We start from the raw sequence: 20,633 nt of genomic DNA, 5'->3' as shown, positions 1-20,633 counted from the left end.
AATCTTCTATGTTCAATTCTTAATCTGCTTTTTTCAGTACCCCTTAACAGTAACTAAAGCATACATTCCACTTCAACTTTCTTCTCCCACTTTCCAAACCCAGTAAACCAGAAATAGAGCATAATCCACAAAATAAATTACACCCAAACCTCTTCATCCAAACTGCATCCCACACCATATGAAGTCACAAGAACCCATATAAAAAAAAAGGAGCTTTACTAACCTGGATAACGGAAACTGTGCTCGCAACAACTCTCAGATGGCCTCCACACCGACATGGCAGGTTCTCTCCTGTAGCTTCGTCGGACCACAAAATCTGTGAGCAAGCGAGAAGACGTCAGAAATGGAGGCCTCGGAAGAGGAGGTTGGAAGTGCCAATCGCTTACCTTCAACTGGTTAGGCCGGCGAGGTGGACGGACCTTTGGCTATGGACGCCGAGCAGGACCTCCTTCAAGCAAGAAGGAGAAGATGTATCGAGGGGCTGTTATAAACTCAAGCCCTAATTTCAGATTGGGAAAGGGTAATGTTGGAATTAGATAATTACATTAGGGGTATTTTAGTGATAAAATAATTAGTTGAAGTTCTGTCTCTGTCCCAGTCTCTAGTGTCCCCAATTTTTTGAAGCACTGAAATACTCAAATTATTAAGACAGATACACAATTTTCAGTGCTAGTCTCTGCAAACAAACACTACCTTAGTTCCAGTCTCATAGCCAGAAGCAACGTTGTCTTCGACACCATCGCAATGGAAAAGGCAGAGGATGCAAACCAAGAACTAGTAGAGAAGAAGGTGATGCGACCACCACCAAAGGCACCACATATGAACTCGCACGCAGTGGTCTTAGCTGAACAGAAGAGCAAGAGCCAAGAAAGAAGAAGCAACAGATCTGACCATATATGTAGCGGTCTTTGCAAAAAGAGAACAAATACTCGCATCGATGGCACTTTTGACGGTGGAACTCGTGACGACCAGCGTGCTTTATGTTCGGTGACCGTTGTGAGAGACACAAGGAAGAAGGAGGTGCATGTGGGTACGACTAGAAACCATGGAATTAGTAATGAAAGGAGAAGTAATAGGTATTGTCTGTTTTAGGGTTTATGAATGTGGAGATGGAAGAAAATGAGATTGTATTTTTGGTACAGATTGCCGAAAAAAAGGGGAGAGAAAATATCTGAAATAGAAGAAAAAAAAGAAAAATAATTTTTTTAAAATTTATTATGATTTTTTTTAATTCGTGTTCTATTAATATAAATTACATAGGATAATATTAAATCAATTTTTAAATATTATACATATAAATAAAATGATTTAAACGTTAAAAATAATTTTAAAATTTATTCTAAACATTGAGAACAAAAATAATACTTTATTCTAAAAAAAATTTATTTTGCTAGTTTAGGTTTTTATTTTATTAATATGTCAAAATAATAATAAACTTATAGTGACGTGAAAGACAATTAATTAATCATAACAAAATTACTGAATTGCGCTCAAATACCTAAAAAGTTTTTCTAATAAAAACAGTTTAATTTAAGCAGCAATGTTGAAAGCATGCAAAATCGAAATTAAACGTGGGAGGCAGATTTGATTGGTTCACAAGGTTTTGTCTACTCAATTGCCCTCAAAATCAAATGGGGATATTACACCATAACCACATGCCCAAATTAATTATTAATTATGGATTTTATAATATCATATAGTATTATTAATTAAATATCAAATTGCAGGATGATGTTATGGGTTTGTATCCTTGTATTGGTAAGTTCAATTTTTTTTTCTAATAAAAAAAAAAAAACACAATGTGTGCTTAGATGCATTTCTCACATCTGTCATTAACACTATTAAAGAAGAAAAGTTTTGAATCTTGATGACAGAGTAACCTATATTAGAAGAGATATATTTTTCTTTGTAATTATCTAAGTTTAACGATAAAAGATACTTTGAAAAGAGATAAATTCTTAAAAATATTAAATAAAAAATGAAGGTGGATACTTTAATAATAATGTTTCACATAAAAACCATATTATTAATTATTTAATAGTTAATTTAATCAAATATATTCAATCAAATATGTATCAATCTATATAATGATTTATAATATAATTTTTATATGAAAATTATTTACCATAAAAAATAATATATATATACCATACATTTATAAAAGTACACTCCATATGTCTGGAAACCTCTGTCAATGCATGTTCAGTGGAATGAGGACACAACCCTTCTTTACTTAAAAAAATTGTGTCGATAAAACATTTTACATAGATATTAAATTTAACATCATTATAAATAGGTTTAGGATTGTAACACACTAAAGAAAAAAGTATATTTTTTATTTTTAAAATTTATTTAAAATTTTAAAAATATCTCTTAAATTTTATTTTATTTTGATTTTGTCCTAAAATTTTTTTATTTACATTAAATATATTTTTATCAATTAATTTTTAAAAAATTTAAGACCAATTTATTAATATTTTTACAAAAATAACCTTTAACATAAACAAACTAGATATAATAATTATGTATTATTGTTAGATTGAATCTAAATTTTCTGAAAATTAAGTTAGTAGAGATATATCTGATACAAATTAAAATTTTAAAAATAAATTTAAAACAAAATAAAACTTAAAAAATATTTTTAAAAATTTTAACAAATTTTAAGAACAAAAAACATATTTTATTTTAAACTAAAATTTCATAACTAAATTGAGTTTTAGGACTTTTGTCTTAACAAAGCGGAACTAATTAATATTTGACATAAATAAGCTGGCAAATTAATGAAATTATAAATAGAAAAGTACAGGTAGATAATAAAAATACGGAAATGGATCCTCTCCATTTTTTTTATTAGAGAGAATAAAGTGTGATCTCTCATCTTTAATTTTATAAGTGGGACCAGAAATTAATAAGAGAGAAAGAACAATGAATGGTAAAATCAAACACTGGATACTATCCAATTTTTTTTTTTACCGGAGAGGATCCACTACCTAAAAATACTAAATAATGTGAACAATGAATATATCGAATGTTCATTTTACTAGGTGTGCGGATGGTTATTCTAATATTAAGATTTAAGTGCATAATTTGGAGGTGTATAACCGAAAGCATATTGTTTATAAGTTATAACAAATTGGAGACAGAAGAGTGAACCCAAAATCAAGACACAACAAAAATCTCTTAATTAATAACAACTTAACCAACAAAAATCTCTTAATTATCAAACCACAAATATTATGAAATTATATATGAACTGTAAAGTAAGCAACATTTTAGCTATTGCTTCAACCACAAAATCGATGTTTTTGGAATGCAATTCAAAAGTTTGAAAAAAGACATTGTATTTTGTTGTCGGCTTTTGCATGAGCACCGGCCATGTGATCTTAGTCGGCTCATCTTTTTCTTCCCATTTATATTTTAATTATTTATTTATTTTTTTCATTGAGTTGGGCAGATAAGGATAAATGATAAACAATGATATGGCTCACCAATTCTTGTTGGGGCATCATTTTTTTTTTTTTTTATTTTGGTGTGACAAGTACATTTACGTTAAATGTACTTCATTTAAGTATTTAATATCACACGTCTTTTTAACTAACAATGATTGATTTCACTAAAACGTATTAAGACTCTAACAACACTACTACAGCTCTGAATCATGCAATCATTCATTCTGTAAGTCACAACCATAAACAAAGAAAGAAAAAATTATACATATATACTAAAAAATTAACTATTAAATCAACTAAGTATATAGAATACGTATTAAAATATATAATATATAGTAACTATTTTTTTTATATTCACATGACAATTTTAAAATTATATATACATATGAGGGAAAAATAAACACCTAGTGTTCTATCTTAGTTTATATTTGAATCTCTTTTTATGTCAAACTAGAGAGAGTTCCTAGTTAAGGAGAATGGAGATTGTTAGATATAGCGGCATGATTGAAGGGATTACATTAACATTGTATTTGTCCAAAACTAATCTTGTTGCAAGTGTCATAAAGGTTTACAGCTAATCTTATTGTTAGAGTCTACTATGAATGGTTTTTTGGTTGTATAATTTCCTTTAATAGTTTCCTCATATTTAAGAATAGTTTCTCCAATTGATTTTAATGGTTAAGTAGAGTAAGCTGCACTTTCAAGTGAAATAAGTGGTTGGGCTTACTTTTGTAGCCCTACCTAATTATTTTTCCAACTTGATACATTAAGGTTTCATAAAAAAAAAATTAAATGCCAGTTTAATAGGGTCAAGTTGTTGGCTATTATTATTATCATATCATTGAGAAATGTCAGAGTTAAATGCTGGACTGTGAAATTGACGTTGTGCACAGATTTCAATGGCATCGATTATGTTCTTGAGATTGACAAAAGTACACCATATTAATTCCTAACCTATTTTTTATTAACGACGTGATGACATGACTTGATGACGTGGACTGTTAGTGACACGTGTCACTCTATAATTTAGCTACGTGTAATGGAATGATAATGTGGTGACCAGTAACACGTGGCATACTGATGTGGATGGTTATTTCATGTGTCACAATGCTATTTGGCCACATGTCTATTTGTGCCACATGTCGCAACAGTATTCGTTCACGTGTCGTCCATTGTGTTATCATTGTAGATGTACCAAATTAGTCACTCAATTTGCATTAAGTGACTCATTTTAGTCACTAAAATTGAAAGTCGAGTACCAAACTAGTCCTTCATAAGTTTTTTCTCCTTTTTTACTATAAATTCAAAATTCTCAATATTTTTCAATGTATTAATTTCGATTCTATTTTTTTACATGTTATTCAAATACAAGTGCTTTTATAAAATTTTTTTTTTCTTGTGGATACCCCTAACCGCTATCTTGGAGTTGACGTGAAGGTATTTCAAGCACTTTCACTATCATCTCCAACCTCTTTCAATGCTTTTATAAATATTTTTTCTTGCGGATATCCCTAACCGCCGTCTTGGAGTTGATGTGAAGGCATTTCAAGCGCCCTCACTACCATCTCCGACCTCTTTCGTCTAGACTGAAGAAGTCAGAAATAGTAGTGAGAGTGCTTGAAGTGGTCTAGCCCATTTACACACAACGGAAACGTGTATTTCATAAGAACAAAAAAAAATATTTATTTTAATTATTGATTTCTTGTTAAAAATACATTTTTTGATGAAAAAATGTGTCTAATTAATCATATAATTCGTTTTTTATATATTACAAAATTTACCAATGTTAAATTATTATAGAAAAAAATTATATAATTAAAACTAAAATCTTAAAATTTTTTATGAAAACACTTGTATTTAAACGATATATGAAAAAATAAAATTGAAATTAGAGCATGTAAGATATTAAAAATTTTAAATTTTAAAAAATGAGAAAAAATTGGTGAATGTACTAGTTTAGTGCATGACATTCAATTCCAGAGACTAAAATGAATGAATGACTAATTTGGTGCATCTACAATGATGACATAATGGACGAAACGTGGACGAATACGGTCGCGACACACGTGACCAAATAGTATTGTGACACGTGACACAACCATCTACATCAGCATGCCACGTGTCACTGTTAACCACATTATCATACCATTACATGTGGCTAAACCATGGAGTGACACGTGTCACTAACAGCCCACATCATGACGTCGTTAATAGAAAATGAGTTAAGGACTAATATGGTGCACTTTTGTCAATCTTAGCGACGTAATTAGTGCAATTGGAATTTCAAGAACGATTTTAGTGCAGGACACCTAGGAGTGTCAAAAATCCCCAGGAGGCGGGGATCTCCGTGGAGACAGCCCCGAATAGGGCCCAATAGTGGGAAATTTTTCCCGTGGGGATGGGGAGCGAAATTCTCCCGAGACAGGCGTGGGACCCAAACAGGGATCCCTGTCCCATCTTCAATAATTCTCCGAATTTTTTAACTTACTTAATAACCCTTACTTTATTTCTAATATAGGAGTTTTTTAGTAATTTCACTCATTGAAAAATCCTAATCCTATTGTTTAAGATTTTATTTTATAGATTATGATTTGCTATGTTATATTTCTGGACTTATAATCTTGGATAAGATATGTTTGTGTGTTTGTAATAACATTTTGTAGTTTGTTTTTTATTCTTTTGATATTTTTTATTATAATTTCCATATGAATGTTAAACATAGGGAGATAGGAAATGGAGCCCCGCAAGAAATGCGGGAAACGGGAATGAAAACAATTATTCCCCATGGCGAGAAACGGGGCGAGGACGGGGATTAATTCTGGAGGCGGGTCGAGGAGCATGGAGGCATCCCCCACCCCCACCCCGCCCAATTGACATCCCTGAGGACACCAATCACAGGTACCACTTTAGAGTTTATCCTACATTCAAATTAGAAAATAACCTTATTCATATGTAATACTAAACTAAAAACTGATTTAATTTCAAATTAATTCTTTTTACCTACATGAACCCCAACCTCCAAAATTCATCCTCAGAAGTAGGAAAAAGTTTTAGAATGTACAATATCTCTTTCTTTTCTTACTTACATATTTATGAGTAAAGCAAATTGAAAGCTATATTCCCTTCAAACTCAGAAACACAAATAAATAATGCAACCTAAGATTGGATTTCCTACTACTTACAAGGTGGAATAAATTAGACCCAAAAATATGAAAGACTAAGTGGAAAAGAATTGATCTCTAACTGTAAATAAAACTGTGATCCATGGAAACATATTTTTACGTCTAAGTTAGGGACCTAGCTGCCTAAGGATCATCATCTCCACTTTCAGAAGATGAGCTTGCAGCATCCATATCCTTTTCTGGAGACTCAATTTGGACACTCTCAGCAGCTTCATTGCTGTAATTTTCAAAATCATGACACCGATTTGAATGTGTTAACTCTTCTTTCTTGACAATATTGAACACAAACCCATTATGTATCCTTTCAGGCTGCAAAAGGTCACCTTCATTTACCACTATGCTAGAACCGTTAACAAACCTGTTACCGATTTGTTCCTTCTGATCGGATTCTGCGCTATCAAAGCTACAATCTGGCGGTGTGTTTCTAGGACTGTGATATTGGAAATCATGAGGGTTAGAATGAGCCATCAGGCCTTTATTTTGCTCCGAGTCGGCATCTAGGCTGCGGAGAAAGTCGACAAACTTATTCGCAGAAGTAGTTCTCATCAAAGGGCCTCCAGATCTGGTCCATGTATTCAAATCAACACTTTCAGAATCACTGTCATTTCCATCATGTGCGCCACGGTGGGTCTTCCAGTTTTTACCATGGCCTCCATTGGAACAACTAACACCTTGATGCATTGGGGAAGCAGCATCCGTAAGGTCTTCAAGGGAACCTGTTGAATTCTCTCGTGCAATGCAATTCCATGAAGGGATTCTTCTTGAAGCATTGAATCTGTTGTTGCTGGACAAACCATGAGAAGCAGAAGCAGAAGCAGCAGCTCTCTGTGCGCTTCTTTTGAGTCTTCTCATATGATTCAGAACTGCAACACATTCATCCAGAGCAAGCTCGATTCCACAGTTTGCTTTTATGGCTGAAAGCTTCTCCCAGGTGCATCTTCTCCCTTGGTTGGCTGCCTTCTGAAGCTCCGCATGTGAAGGGTTCTGTATGATTTTTGAATACTGGAGCGGGACACAGGTAAAATAATATAAGATAAATTTCAGGACACTTCTCAAAATATAAGAATGTATCTAAGTACAATAAAATTTCAACAAGTTTGGCAATAAAGACTTGATGTTAACCATTAGCTCTTTTTCTTTGAGTTAAAATATAACCGAAGTCACTTTGATCACTCAAATTAAATACATAGCTGATAATATGAACTATTAAGATTCCATAAACACATACCTGAGCAAGAGTTGCAGGCATAACAACAGTAACATCGCCTTCCCAGTCTTGAGCAAACAACTTGGCAAGTCCACCTAATGGAAAGCCAAGTTCGAGTATTTGATTGCACCTGTGTTTCACTTCCATCTCCGCGAGATGAGCAAGCTGAAAATTGAAAAAAATGTTAAAAATGCTAAAATCATTGTCTTAAGAATATATTATAGATGCAATAATTAATATGTATGACGACGCCTTAGAATTTAGAAATTATGAATGATAGAATTTAGAAATTATGAATGACAGCTGTCAAGGGATACAATTGTTTCATTAATCAGTCGGGGAAAGTAAACACAAATTTATTATAGTGTGAATTTAAGAATCCTCTGCTTAAGGGATGAAAATTTTGATACAGATGAGATACTATTGTGCAATGTGCATAATATTTCAGAAACAAGCGTATGCAATGACAATAAATATAAACATGCACATGAACAAATCATGAATTGTGCTTGTAGTATAATAGTCAATAGTAAGCTGTAAGTCCATGAATATGTACCTTAGCAGCGAAATTGCCTCCATAATTTCTCACAAATTCTTTCAATCTTAGCAAGGGTGCAATATGAGGATTAGCCTGACTGACTATAAAGTGATTGACATTGAACAGCTCTTTCAACTGAATCATTGGTAAATCAACCTCCAAGCTACCATCTCTCCATCGGCGCGCTGAAGTGGATCCCTCCTCAGGACCCAAATTGAAAGGAGGATGGTAAGGAACAATCTCACCACTTCTATCCTTTGCCATCAATTCCTGAGCCTCAAAAAGGCCAGGAAAAGCACAAGAAGCAGTGACTGCACTCCATATGACAACGTGCGGCGAAGTCAAGTAGTTAAGACATCTTGGTGGTTCATGCTTCCTCGGGGAGCAAACTGTAATCCCAAGAATTCTACCCGTCATGTCATAAGCCTCTTGAAATGTAAGATTGCTTGTCAGATGCCTCAACATTATTTGCAATTGTCTGATCTCATGAAGAGCGCCAAATGTTGTAACCCTCTTGACAACTGTGAAAATCCCACCCATTTGGTCGAAAAACTTCAATGCGTGCCACGAATCCTCAAAGAAGCTTTGAAGTTCAGGCCAAGACCTAGTGGCAACAACAGCACACATTATGGATCCCACACTAGAACCAGCAATTATCCTAGGCAATAGTTTATGTTCTACAAGTGTTTGTACAACACCCACATGGAATGCTCCAAGAGAAGCACCCCCACTTAACAACAAAGCCGTCCTCCCAAAAGCGTGTCTAGTTTCGTGCATGAACGCAAGCTTTTCTTCCAATGAGAGCTCCTCTGAATCAGAGTCACATACCATTCTGAGCTGAGTTGATACTTCATCAATGTACTCCTTGATTAAGGCAGGCACATGAAGCCTACCCTTGTGGAGCTCGGGGTTACACATGTTACCTAGATTCCTAATAAGATCAGCACGCATACAAAATATTATGTCTCTGAGAGACCCCTCTTGCCGGCGGTGGCGCAACTCTTGGAGCTTGTTCCTCACCAATTCCACATCATAAAGATCTGATTCATTCATCTTTTGAGTCGCTTTATCGAGCATCTTAGCTGCATGAGCCCACTCCTCATAAGTCAAGGCAGATCTCATCATATTCCTCCAGAACTTCCTCCTATACACTAGTTCAGCACTTGCCCTTACATTAGTATATCGTTTCAACAAGAAAGCAAGTATTGTCATCATTGTTAGTATCCCCTGAGGGTTTCTTGGATGAAACCATGACAAAATGGGTGCAAAAAATCCCTTAAACCTAAAAATTAGATGCAACAATACATGAACTATTCGGTGCCTCAATTCTGACATAGACTTGCAGAAAAGAACCCTATAAGCAACCGTTCTACCAAGTATGCCGGAAGGGCCAATTCGAAAACGGTCAACTCGAGCCTCATTACTAATATGATCCATTCAAATCGCAAACTATAAAATCCCTAGGGTTTAGATTAAATTAAACAAATGAATAATTAACAACAAGAGAATTTAACAAACGAAAGGTTGAAGTTCTAAGTTTAGCCACCTACAGAGCTCATAAAATTCCCAAATAAACCCTAAATTAGTAACAACCAAATTGACAGAACATTAAATACAACAAGATTACAGTATTGCAGCTGAAAATCTTTGTTGTTTCTTGTAACTACAAGGAGAAACCCAAGAAGTGTGGTATAGTATAGAAGCTGAAGAAAAGATGAAAGCTTTAATGAAGCTCAGAAACGAAACGGTGGATTTGAGAAGATATAAAGTTGGGGGAGTCAAAGAACGCAACTAGATGAGATAAAAAGATTCGGATATGGGTCAAGAAGCAGAATCAGACGCAGAGCCCCAATCACAAAAAGATGAATTGATGACTAGGACACAACACAACACATATACTTGCATGAACGCACCATATCCAATAATAGAAAAATGTTATTTGAACGTTCAAATCAACATTTATTTATTTTTCTATTTTTAGAGTTTGTGTTTGTTTAGATGCTATTAAATTAATAAAAAAATATTTTTTTATTTTTTAATATATGTAATAAATTTTTAAAAATAAAAATAAAAATACTAAAAAAATAAAAAATATATATTTTTTAAAAATTATAATTTATATATTTTTTAATTTTAAAAAAAAAATATATATTGTTTATATAATAATTAAATAAAAAAATATTTTTATTTTATTTTATTTAAATATAATTGATAAATAAAAAAATTTATATTAAATATTTAAATATAAAATTATTTTTATTTTTATAAAATATTTTTTAAAAAATATGATTTAAAAAAAATCTTTTTTAATAATGACGTCGAAACAGACTCTTTCTTAACGTGTGTCATAAAATTTGGTATTAAAAAAAGTAGTGGTACTAGAGATAACTGAAAACCTAACCATATCTTTGGGAATTGGGAACTGGGAATTGCAGCTTTGGAACTTTTCGTATCATGTACAAACCTATCCAATCGCACAAGCATTCGGTTCCATACCTCCCAGAGATAAGGGAAGGGGAACAGCCAAACGTGACCGAAAGGGACACCTCTCATGGGCCTAGAAAAAATTTTAGATGGGCTTCTTCAAAACACAATCCCATTGAGCCCAGATCCATATGATAGTCTTCTTCTCGGTCATGGGTGGCACCTATGACTCACAATACGCGTTATTCTTCAGAGCAGCACAACTCACACTTGTCAGTTGTCACACTCATTGTGCATGCATCAACACTCACTTTCTCACTCATTAAAGTGTTGTCGTTAGAATTTAAAATGAATTTATACATAAAATCTCGCTTTTCTTTCCGTAATTATTTGCTTTATATGGAACGATTTAACCTTTTCAATAATAGAGTGATAAGAACGTAAACCGATTTGAATTGGTCGATTGATTAGATCATTTATTCGTTTAAATATATATCAAAAGTTTAAATAAAAATTTTCCATATAATGGATGGCATTAACGCATGACTTTTTAATATAAACCATAATAAAAGTTGGTAGTTATCAAAGAAAGGAAGAAAGAATGATGAGTGTTTAGACTTTTTCTACATATAGACGTAATGAAATATTTTTCTACCAAACATTAAACGGTTCCGCTACGTTATCAACAGTTTGCCAACTTCTGTCAAATTGTGTTTTATAGAAGTGTCTTCGTGAATGTGTCTAATAAAAATATCTTTTTTATGGTTGTTGTTACGGTGGGTAACCGGAGATTAGTGGGCCGGATGACGTTGGTTGACCCAAACGTGTGAGGGAGGTGGCCAGCTGGTGCACCTGAAACTCGGTGTTCCTCCGTTCGACTTGTGCGTCTGGAAGAATGGGGGGTGGTACCTGCAATGACACTCCAATGCCTAAGTTAGCAAGAGTGTGAGCAAGTTGAGAATGTATTGGGACTTAGTGATACCTGAGGGATGTCAGGGTATTTATAGTGGTGAACCAATAACCACCGCTGAAGTAGTGCCACCTTTTTAGGTGGATAACCGTTCCCATATCTTAGGGAGGTTAAGATATGGCTCTATGAAGTGGTTAGAGAGTTTCTAGGGGCGGTTACTCATTCAAATGAGTGTTATCTGCCAGCTAACCCTCGTATCCGACTTCTTTGGAGTAGGTCGTGTTCAGTACCGACTTCTGGGGATGAAGGCCGGTACTGGGGGAGGGCCAACCCCTTTGGGTTGGGCTTCTTTGCTTGGATCCTGGGTCCTATTTATTGGGCCAGGGTATGAACAGTGCCCCTACTCGAGCCCAATTTATTTTTAAGAGTTGGGTTCGAGTATTCAACTCGGGGTCGTAGCCGATTTGTGAGAGGACCGACGTGATGGTTTGAGAACCGACGTGTTTTTTCGTGACCTTTTGGTTCTGACAGTTACGTCTAATCAAGCGTCGTGTCCGTTAGGGGTGTGCGTAGGGATTTAATAGCCTTGGTAACGGTGCATCCTCATTAATGATTGCCCCGATTTTACCGTTATGCCCCTAACGTTCTTATAAATATTTTCCCTCTCTTTCGTTGTTTCGTTTCTGCGATCTTTCAAATTTTCCTTGCCTTCGTTCGTGCTGCGTTCTTGCGTCTTCAAAGGCTTTTTGCTTCCAACCCTTATTTCCGGATAAAGGTTAGTTCTTTAATATGCCTTTGTAGATAAATTTGATTTGTAGACTTTAGTTTCGCATCCTCCTCCCTTTAGAGACCGTGTTGGTGACATTTCTTTTCCCCTTGTAGGTTTGTTACCCCCCTTTTTTATAAAAAGAAATGGCTTCTGTAGATGCTCTCTCTCACTGGGTTGATGTCACGGTCTTAGGGGAGGAGCCCTCAGTCGATTCTGAGTTCATTACCAACCTTCGCACTCATCACAGAATTTGTACTTCTGAGGATGACGAACCAAAATACGAATTGGTAGTCCCGGGTCCTGAAGACCGGGTTTGTTTTGGAAGAGTCGATGAGGCGGCCCCTCATTTTTTCTTTATGTATGAGTGCATGATCACCCGTTTGGGTGTTTTTCTTCCTTTTTCGAATTTTGAGATATCTGTTTTGCGTCACTGTCGAGTCGCTCCCACCCAGCTTCACCCCAACTCTTGGGGTTTTTTGAAAATTTATCAATTTGTCAGCCAGGCTTTAGAGTTCCCGACTTCTTTAAAGATTTTCTTCCATCTTTTCCATATGACAAAATCCTTCAGTGGGCTAAACAATAAACAACAGTGGGTGTCGTTCCGAGCCATACAAGGTCGGAGACTTTTTACCCTTTTTGACGAGTCCTTTCATGACTTCAAGAACTACTTTTTCAAAGTGCAAGCTGTAGAGGGTCACCACCCCTTTTTCCTGGATGATCATTCTTCTCCCCAATTTCCTTTATATTGGCTGGAGGCCTCCCCTTGCGAGAAATATGATCTGGATGATTTAACTGAGGTAGAAGCAGCCATTGTGGGGTTCCTCCGAAAAGCGTGGGGGAGGGCCCCATACTTGGATACTAAAAAATTTCTCCAGGGGTCGCCGTCCTTTGTCCAGTCACAATTAGGTAGCTTTTTGCGTTTCTTGCTTGTTTCCGACTTGCAATTTCTTTTACCGACTTTGTCTGATTTTGGCTACCAATTTGTTTTTTGTAGAGATGGCAAAGAAAAACGCTCAAGAGTCTTACCAGAGGGTTCAGGAAGCCAAGGCAAAGTCTCGAGCCAGGTCTGGAGGTGTTAGGATGGTTGTCTCTCCTCCTCCTCCTCCTCAGAACGTTGGGACTCCTTCTCAGCCTATTGTAATTTCTTCCTCTGCTTCCTCTCTGCCACCCCCTTCCGTCCGACCTACTCCCGAACCAGAGCCAAAGAAGCGCAAGACCTTAGAGTCTGGCGCTTCTGGTGAGGCGGACGCTCTTGCGTTCGTCCGAAAGAACATCTATCCTCATGCTCGTATGAGTATGGATGATGTTTCTGTTCGGCACTACCTCACTACTGTGGTTGAGGAGAGTCTCAAGACGGCGGGGGTTTGTGGCAAACTCTTGGATATATTTGAGAAGACTCCCATCATCTCTTTAGGGACGACCTCGAGGGTCGAGGAGCTGGAGGGTAGGCTCCGTATATATCAGGAGCATGAGAAGGAGTTGGAGGGGAAAGTCGCCAAACTGGAGGGGGAGAGGAACAGCCTCCGAGAGAAGGGGCAGAAGTTGCAAGCCCAATGTAACATGGAGGTGGAGTTGAGGAAGGCAGCGCAAGCCAGCTACAATAGTTTATTTGCTGATCTTGTGTCTGTAAAGAACGACTTACTGAACGCTCGGAAGGCCTACACCGAGTTGGAGGACTCTATTGCGGATGGTGCTGATGAAGCCTGGAGGATTTTCAAGGAACAGGTCGGGGTTATTGCTCCTGACTTGGACCTTTCTCCTTTGGACCCTGATAAGGTTGTTATTGATGGTGCCATCGTGGATCCTCCTGTCCCCATAGTGGAATCTGAGTCTGATTTAAAGACTCGGGGGCAGAGGATCGTAGAGTCCCCTCCTCGCTCTAAGGACGCTCCGAGTTCTTCTACTGTTCCTCCGACTTCCTCTTCAACTCCTACCCCTGGCGTTCCCCCTGATCCTGCTGGTGGTGATCTAAAAAAGTGATTTTTGGCTATTGGGGCCCGGCTTGTGGGCCCCTCTTTTTTGAACTCTTTATATTTATTTGTTGGTGTTTTGAACAATTTTGGCCTTTTAAGGCCGTAAACAAAACAGTGGTGCCCCTTTTTAATAGGGGTTTAATTTAGCGTTAAATAAATTCCCTTTCTGGATAAGGGTTTTGAGTTACCTTATGCGCACATGCTTTTCGTGGTTTATTTGACTCTTTGATCTTTTGTGGAGAAAACCTTTTCTTTGGGACTTGCTTGCTTTTCTGAATTTCCTTGATTCTCAAAGCAGCCTTTTTCTTAGTTTTTCCTTATCTCTTTTGGTATTCCTAGTACTCAATTTTGTTTTATTGAGTTTTTCGTGACTTAGGCTACTTTTGCGATTCATTTTAATTGTACTCGGTTTCGCATTCCGCCCTGTGAGTCGGACCGATCCCGAGTTTATCATGATCGACTTCTATAGCCTCTTTACACCGACTTGTACCTCGTCGTTTTATCCTGACGACCATCTAGGTCGGTTCATGGGATTTTTACGTTTTGTCGAGCTTAAATCGGCGCGTTTCGTAGAAAGAAAATTTAAAAGGGAATTTTGAAAGAGATATTTAAAATGAAAGAGTTCTTTATTAATTGAGGAGGTACCTTATTGCTACTAAGGGCTTTTGCTAATTTATTTCCCTTAGCCCCTACTGTGATGCCTCGTTAAAAACCCTTCTTCAGAAAAAACCCTTTGATTCTGGGAAAAAATCATGAAGCTGGGAAAAGAGTACATCAGGGAGTAGGGTTTGCTTTTAACTGTAGTACCTTTTCATATTACAAGCATGCCATGACCTTGGTAACTCGGTGCCGCCTAAGTCGGTCACCTTATAATAGCCTTTTCCTAAGACCTCCTTGATTTTGTATGGTCCTTTCCAATTGGCGGCGAGCTTTCCCTCCCCAGATTTGTTGACCCCAATGTCGTTTCTGATTAAGACTAAGTCATCTGGGGTGAAACTCCTTCGAATGACTTTTTTGTTGTACCTTGTAGTCATCCTTTGTTTCAATGCTGCTTCTCTTATCTGAGCTTCTTCTCGGACTTCAGGGAGCAAGTCGAGTTCTTCTTTATGTCCCTGTATATTCCTGATCTCATCGTGGAAAATCACTCTTGGGCTTTGCTCATTGACCTCTATTGGGATCATGGCTTCTACGCCATAGACTAGTCGGAAGGGTGTTTCTCCAGTGGCGGATTGGGGAGTTGTTCTGTAAGCCCATAGTACTTGTTGGAGCTCTTCAGCCCAAGCCCCTTTCGCGTCTTGTAACCTTTTCTTCAGCCCTGCCAGAATGACTTTGTTGGCTGCTTCGGCTTGCCCATTGGCTTGTGGGTGTTCCACCGAGGTGAACTGGTGTTTAATTTTCATACTGGCTACCAGGCTTCTAAAGGTGGAGTCGGTGAACTGGGTTCTGTTATCTGTGGTAATGGAATAAGGTATCCCATACCTTGTGATTATATTTTTGTAGAGGAACCTCCAACTCCTCTGTGCAGTGATGGTGGCCAGTGGTTCTGCTTCTATCCACTTTGTGAAGTAATCTATTCCCACTATTAGGTATTTAACTTGTCCTGGCGCTTGGGGAAAAGGACCTTGCAAAGGGCCATGGAGAAGTGATACTAATGAGCTCTTCTGGGAGGGCCACGTGGAAATTTGCATGCATTTGGCATGGCTGGCACTTTTTCACAAATTCTGTGGCATCTTTCTGTAAGGTTGACCAGTAAAATCCAGCTCGGATTACTTTCCTGGCCAATGACCTGGCTCCGAGATGGTTCCCGCAGATTCCGCTATGTACCTCCTCCAACACCTCGGTGGTTTTTAAGGTCGGTACACACTTTAACAATGGTGTTGATATTCCCCTTCTGTAGAGAACATTTTTCACCAAAGTATAATGTTGTGCTTCCCTTCGGATTTTCTGGGCTTCTTTTTCCTCCTTAGGGAGGATGTCGAATTTTAGGTATTCGACTAAGGGGTTCATCCATCCGAGGTTTAATCCGACCACTTCAAAGACTTCTAGTGTGTCTTCTGTTTTTACCACTGAGGGTTCCTGGAGGGTCTCTTGAATCAAGCTTCTGTTATTTCCTCCTGGCTTGGTACTTGCTAGCTTGGATAGGGCGTCTGCTCTGCTGTTTAGATCCCGAGTTATGTGCTTCACCTCGGTTTCTGCAAAGCGCCCCAAGAGCTCCGAGGCTTTCTCCAAGTACCTTTTCATAGTTGGGTCTTTTGCCTGGTACTCCCCACTTATTTGAGAGGTCACCACCTGGGAGTCGCTGTATACCATCACTTTCGTAGCACCGACTTCTTCAGCCAGCTTCAATCCTGCGATCAAGGCTTCGTATTCTGCCTGATTATTTGAAGCTAGGAATTCGAACTTGAGGGAAACTTCTATCTGGGTTCCCCTTTCATCTACCAATATTATGCCTGCGCCGCTTCCTGTTTTATTGGAGGATTCATCCACGTAGAGTTCCCAGGTAGTCGGTTTGTCCTCTTGATCCCCTGCATATTCAGCAACGAAGTCGGCGAGGCACTGGGCTTTAATCGCCGTCCGAGTTTCATACTTTAAGTCGAACTCGGAGAGCTCTATTGCCCATTGTACCATTCTTCCTGCAATATCCGTTTTTTGGAGGATCTGCTTCATGGGTTGGTTCGTGCGGACTCTTATTGTGTGAGCCTGAAAGTAAGGCCGTAGCCTTCGAGAGGCTATTACTAAGGAGTAGGCAAACTTTTCTAATTTATGGTACCTTAGCTCAGGGCCCTGTAGAACTTTACTGATGAAGTAGATTGGGTGTTGCCTGACCTCCTCTTCTCTTATCAAGGCTGCTGAGACAGCCCTGTCTGCCACGGAGAGGTATAGGATGAGGTCTTTTCCGGCTATAGGTCGGGTCAAGATAGGAGGCTGGCTCAAAAACTTTTTGAACTCCTGGAATGCCTCCTCGCATTCGGGGGTCCACTCAAACTGGTGCCCCTTTTTTAGTAGGGAGAATAGTGGAAGGGATCTTAATGCTGATCCTGCCAAAAATCTGGAGAGAGCTGCTAGTCGGCCATTCAGCTGTTGGACTTCTCTCAAACAAGTCGGGCTTTTCATCTCTAGGATAGCTCTACACTTGTCGGGATTGGTTTCGATCCCTCTTTGTGTTAGCATGAATCCTAGAAATTTTCCTGCCTCCACTGCGAAGGCGCACTTTGCAGGGTTTAGTCTCATCCCGTGCAACCTTATGGTATCAAAGACTTGTGAGAGGTCGGATAGGAGGTCCACTTCTTCCTTGGTTTTTACCAGCATATCGTCGACATAGGCTTCCATTAAGCTCCCTAAGTGGGGGGCAAACACCTTATTCATCAGCCTCTGGTATGTGGCCCCTGCATTTTTCAATCCAAATGGCATGACCACGTAGCAATAGTTGGCTCTGGGCGTGATGAATGATGTTTTTTCCTGGTCTGGTTCGTACATCGGGATTTGGTTATACCCTGAGTAGGCGTCCATGAATGACAGGTATTGATACCCCGAGCTAGAGTCCACTAGGGCGTCAATGCTTGGTAGTGGATAGGGGTCCTTGGGACATGCCTTATTTAAGTCGGTATAGTCGACGCACATTCTCCATTTACCATTTTGTTTTTTGACTAGCACTACATTGGCTAGCCATGTTGGGTATTTGACTTCTCTGATGAAGCCGGCTTCTAGGAGCGCCTGCACTTGTTCTTCTACTACTAGGGCTCGCTCTGGGCCGAGCTTGCGTCTTCTTTGTTGTACAGGTCGAGACCCTGAGTAGACCGAGAGCTTGTGAGACATGAGCTCGGGATCTATCCCAGGCATGTCGGAGGCCTTCCAGGCGAAGAGATCGGAGTTATCTCTTAGGAGCCTAGTCAACCCTTGTCTTAGGGTTTCCCCTAGGTTGGCTCCTATGTGAGTGTTTTTTCCTTCCTCTTCGCCGACCTGAATTTCCTTGCTCCCCCGAGTTCTATTGTGTGGACTTCTCTGCCTTTTCCTCTCAGGTTTAGGCTTTCATTGTAGCACTTCCTTGCCAGCTTCTGATCTCCCCTCACCGTCGCTATTCCCGACGAGGTCGGGAACTTCATGCATAGGTGGGGCGTCGATACCACCGCTCCAAGTCGATTAAGGGTAGCCCTGCCGATTAAAGCATTATAAGCCGACCCCACGTCGATGACTATGAAGTCTATACTCAGAGTCTTTGATTTTTCCCCCTTTCCAAAGGTGGTGTGGAGGGGTAAAAATCCTAGTGGCTTTATCGGCGTGTCACCTAATCCGTATAAGGTGTCGGGGTAGGCTCTTAACTCTTTCTCATCTAAACCTAGCTTGTCGAAAGCGGGCTTAAAGAGGATGTCTGCTGAGCTTCCTTGGTCTACTAGGGTTCTGTGTAGATGGGCATTTGCCAGGATCATAGTAATTACCACTGGGTCATCGTGCCCAGGGATTACTCCTCGCCCGTCTTCCTTTGTGAATGAAATGGTCGGAAGATCGGGGGACCCCTCTTCGACCTGGTAGACTCTCTTGAGGTGTCTTTTTCGGGAGGATTTTGTGAGTCCCCCTCCCGCAAATCCTCCTGAGATCATATGGATATGTCTCTCCGGAGTTTGTGGTGGTGGATCTCTTCTATCCGCATCTTCTCGCTTTCTTTTTCCATGACCGTCCGACCTTTCTATGAGATATCTGTCAAGCCGACCTTCTCTGGCTAGCTTTTCTATCACATTTTTAAGGTCGTAACAGTCGTTTGTGGAGTATCCATATATCTTATGGTACTCGCAGTAATCACTGCGGCTCCCCCCTTTTTTATTCTTGATGGGTCTGGGGGGAGGCAGCCTTTCAGTATTGCAAATTTCTCTGTATACGTCCACTACAGGAACTTTCAATGGAGTATAAGAGTGATATTTTCTTGGCCTATCAAGGCCGAGCTCTTCCTTCTTCTTCGCTTCCCTCTCCCTTTCTTTCGTTGAGGGAGGGGGCCCGATTCGCAAACTCGGGTCTCTTAGCCTAGCGTTTTCTTCCATATTGATGTACTTTTCAGCTCTTTCCTGTACATCATTTAAAGAGGCGGGGTGTCTTTTTGATATGGACTGTGAGAAGGGACCTTCTCTAAGACCATTGACTAGCCCCATGATGACCGCTTCGGTGGGCAGGTCTTGAATCTCCAAACATGCTTTGTTGAATCTTTCCATATAGGCCCGTAAGGACTCCCCGACCTCCTGTTTTATTCCCAGGAGGCTTGGTGCATGTTTTACTTTGTCCTTCTGGATGGAGAACCTCATCAAGAATTTTCTTGAGAGGTCTTCAAAACTGGTAATTGACCTCGGAGGGAGACTGTCGAACCACTTCATCGCTGCTTTGGACAAGGTTGTCGGGAAAGCTTTGCATCGCGTAGCGTCTGAAGCGTCGGTCAGATACATCCGACTTTTAAAGTTGCTCAGATGATGCTTTGGATCGGTGGTTCCATCGTAGAGGTCCATATCGGGGCTTCTAAAGTTTCTCGGAACTTTTGCCCTCATTATGTCCTCGCTAAACGGATCTTTCTCTCCTAAGGGAGAATCTTCTCTATCGCCTTGGGAATTCCGACCCTTGAGGGAGGATTCTAACTTTAAGAGTTTTCTTTCTAACTCTTTTCGTCGCTCCATCTCCTCTTTTAGGTTCTTTTCAGCTTCCCTTTGTCGTTCCCGCTCCTGCTCTAGCTGCTCGAGGCGGCTATGAATTAGCCCCATAAGCTCACTAGCGAGAGGGGGTCCTTCTTTTTCTGACTCGCGCCCCTCCGAGGAGTTTGCCTTCGGATTTTTGATTCCGGAAGTACCTTCCTTATTTTGATCATTAGCTTCCTGGTGGAGGTTCTGATCTGCTTCATTGTTTCCGGTGTTCAAATTCTCTTGATCAGAATCTGTCTCCACATGACCTTCTTCAGGGGATCTTTCCGCCATCACTGGTCAATCTCTCGGGTCCCCGGCAACGGCGCCAATGTTACGGTGGGTAACCGGAGATTAGTGGGCCGGATGACGTTGGTTGACCCAAACGTGTGAGGGAGGTGGCCAGCTGGTGCACCTGAAACTCGGTGTTCCTCCGTTCGACTTGTGCGTCTGGAAGAATGGGGGGTGGTACCTGCAATGACACTCCAATGCCTAAGTTAGCAAGAGTGTGAGCAAGTTGAGAATGT

At 39.3% G+C, this 20,633-nt stretch overlaps 1 protein-coding gene across 1 annotated transcript; it reads right to left on the bottom strand.

Moving 5' to 3' along the window:
- Positions 1-6,487: 6,487 nt before the first annotated feature.
- LOC112755940 (triacylglycerol lipase SDP1) lies at positions 6,488-10,852 on the bottom strand. Its single transcript, XM_025804290.3, has 3 exons — positions 8,395-10,852; positions 7,860-8,003; positions 6,488-7,633 (listed from the first exon to the last, which is right to left on the bottom strand). Exons 1-3 carry the CDS (start codon positions 9,811-9,813, stop codon positions 6,755-6,757), a joined length of 2,442 nt encoding a protein of 813 aa, XP_025660075.1. The 5' UTR covers positions 9,814-10,852; the 3' UTR covers positions 6,488-6,754.
- Positions 10,853-20,633: the final 9,781 nt, after the last annotated feature.

This window comes from Arachis hypogaea, chromosome 16 (genome assembly GCF_003086295.3).
Source record: "Arachis hypogaea cultivar Tifrunner chromosome 16, arahy.Tifrunner.gnm2.J5K5, whole genome shotgun sequence".
NCBI classification, from domain to species: Eukaryota; Viridiplantae; Streptophyta; class Magnoliopsida; order Fabales; family Fabaceae; genus Arachis; species Arachis hypogaea.
This window is presented reverse-complemented; position numbering and strand designations above follow the sequence as displayed.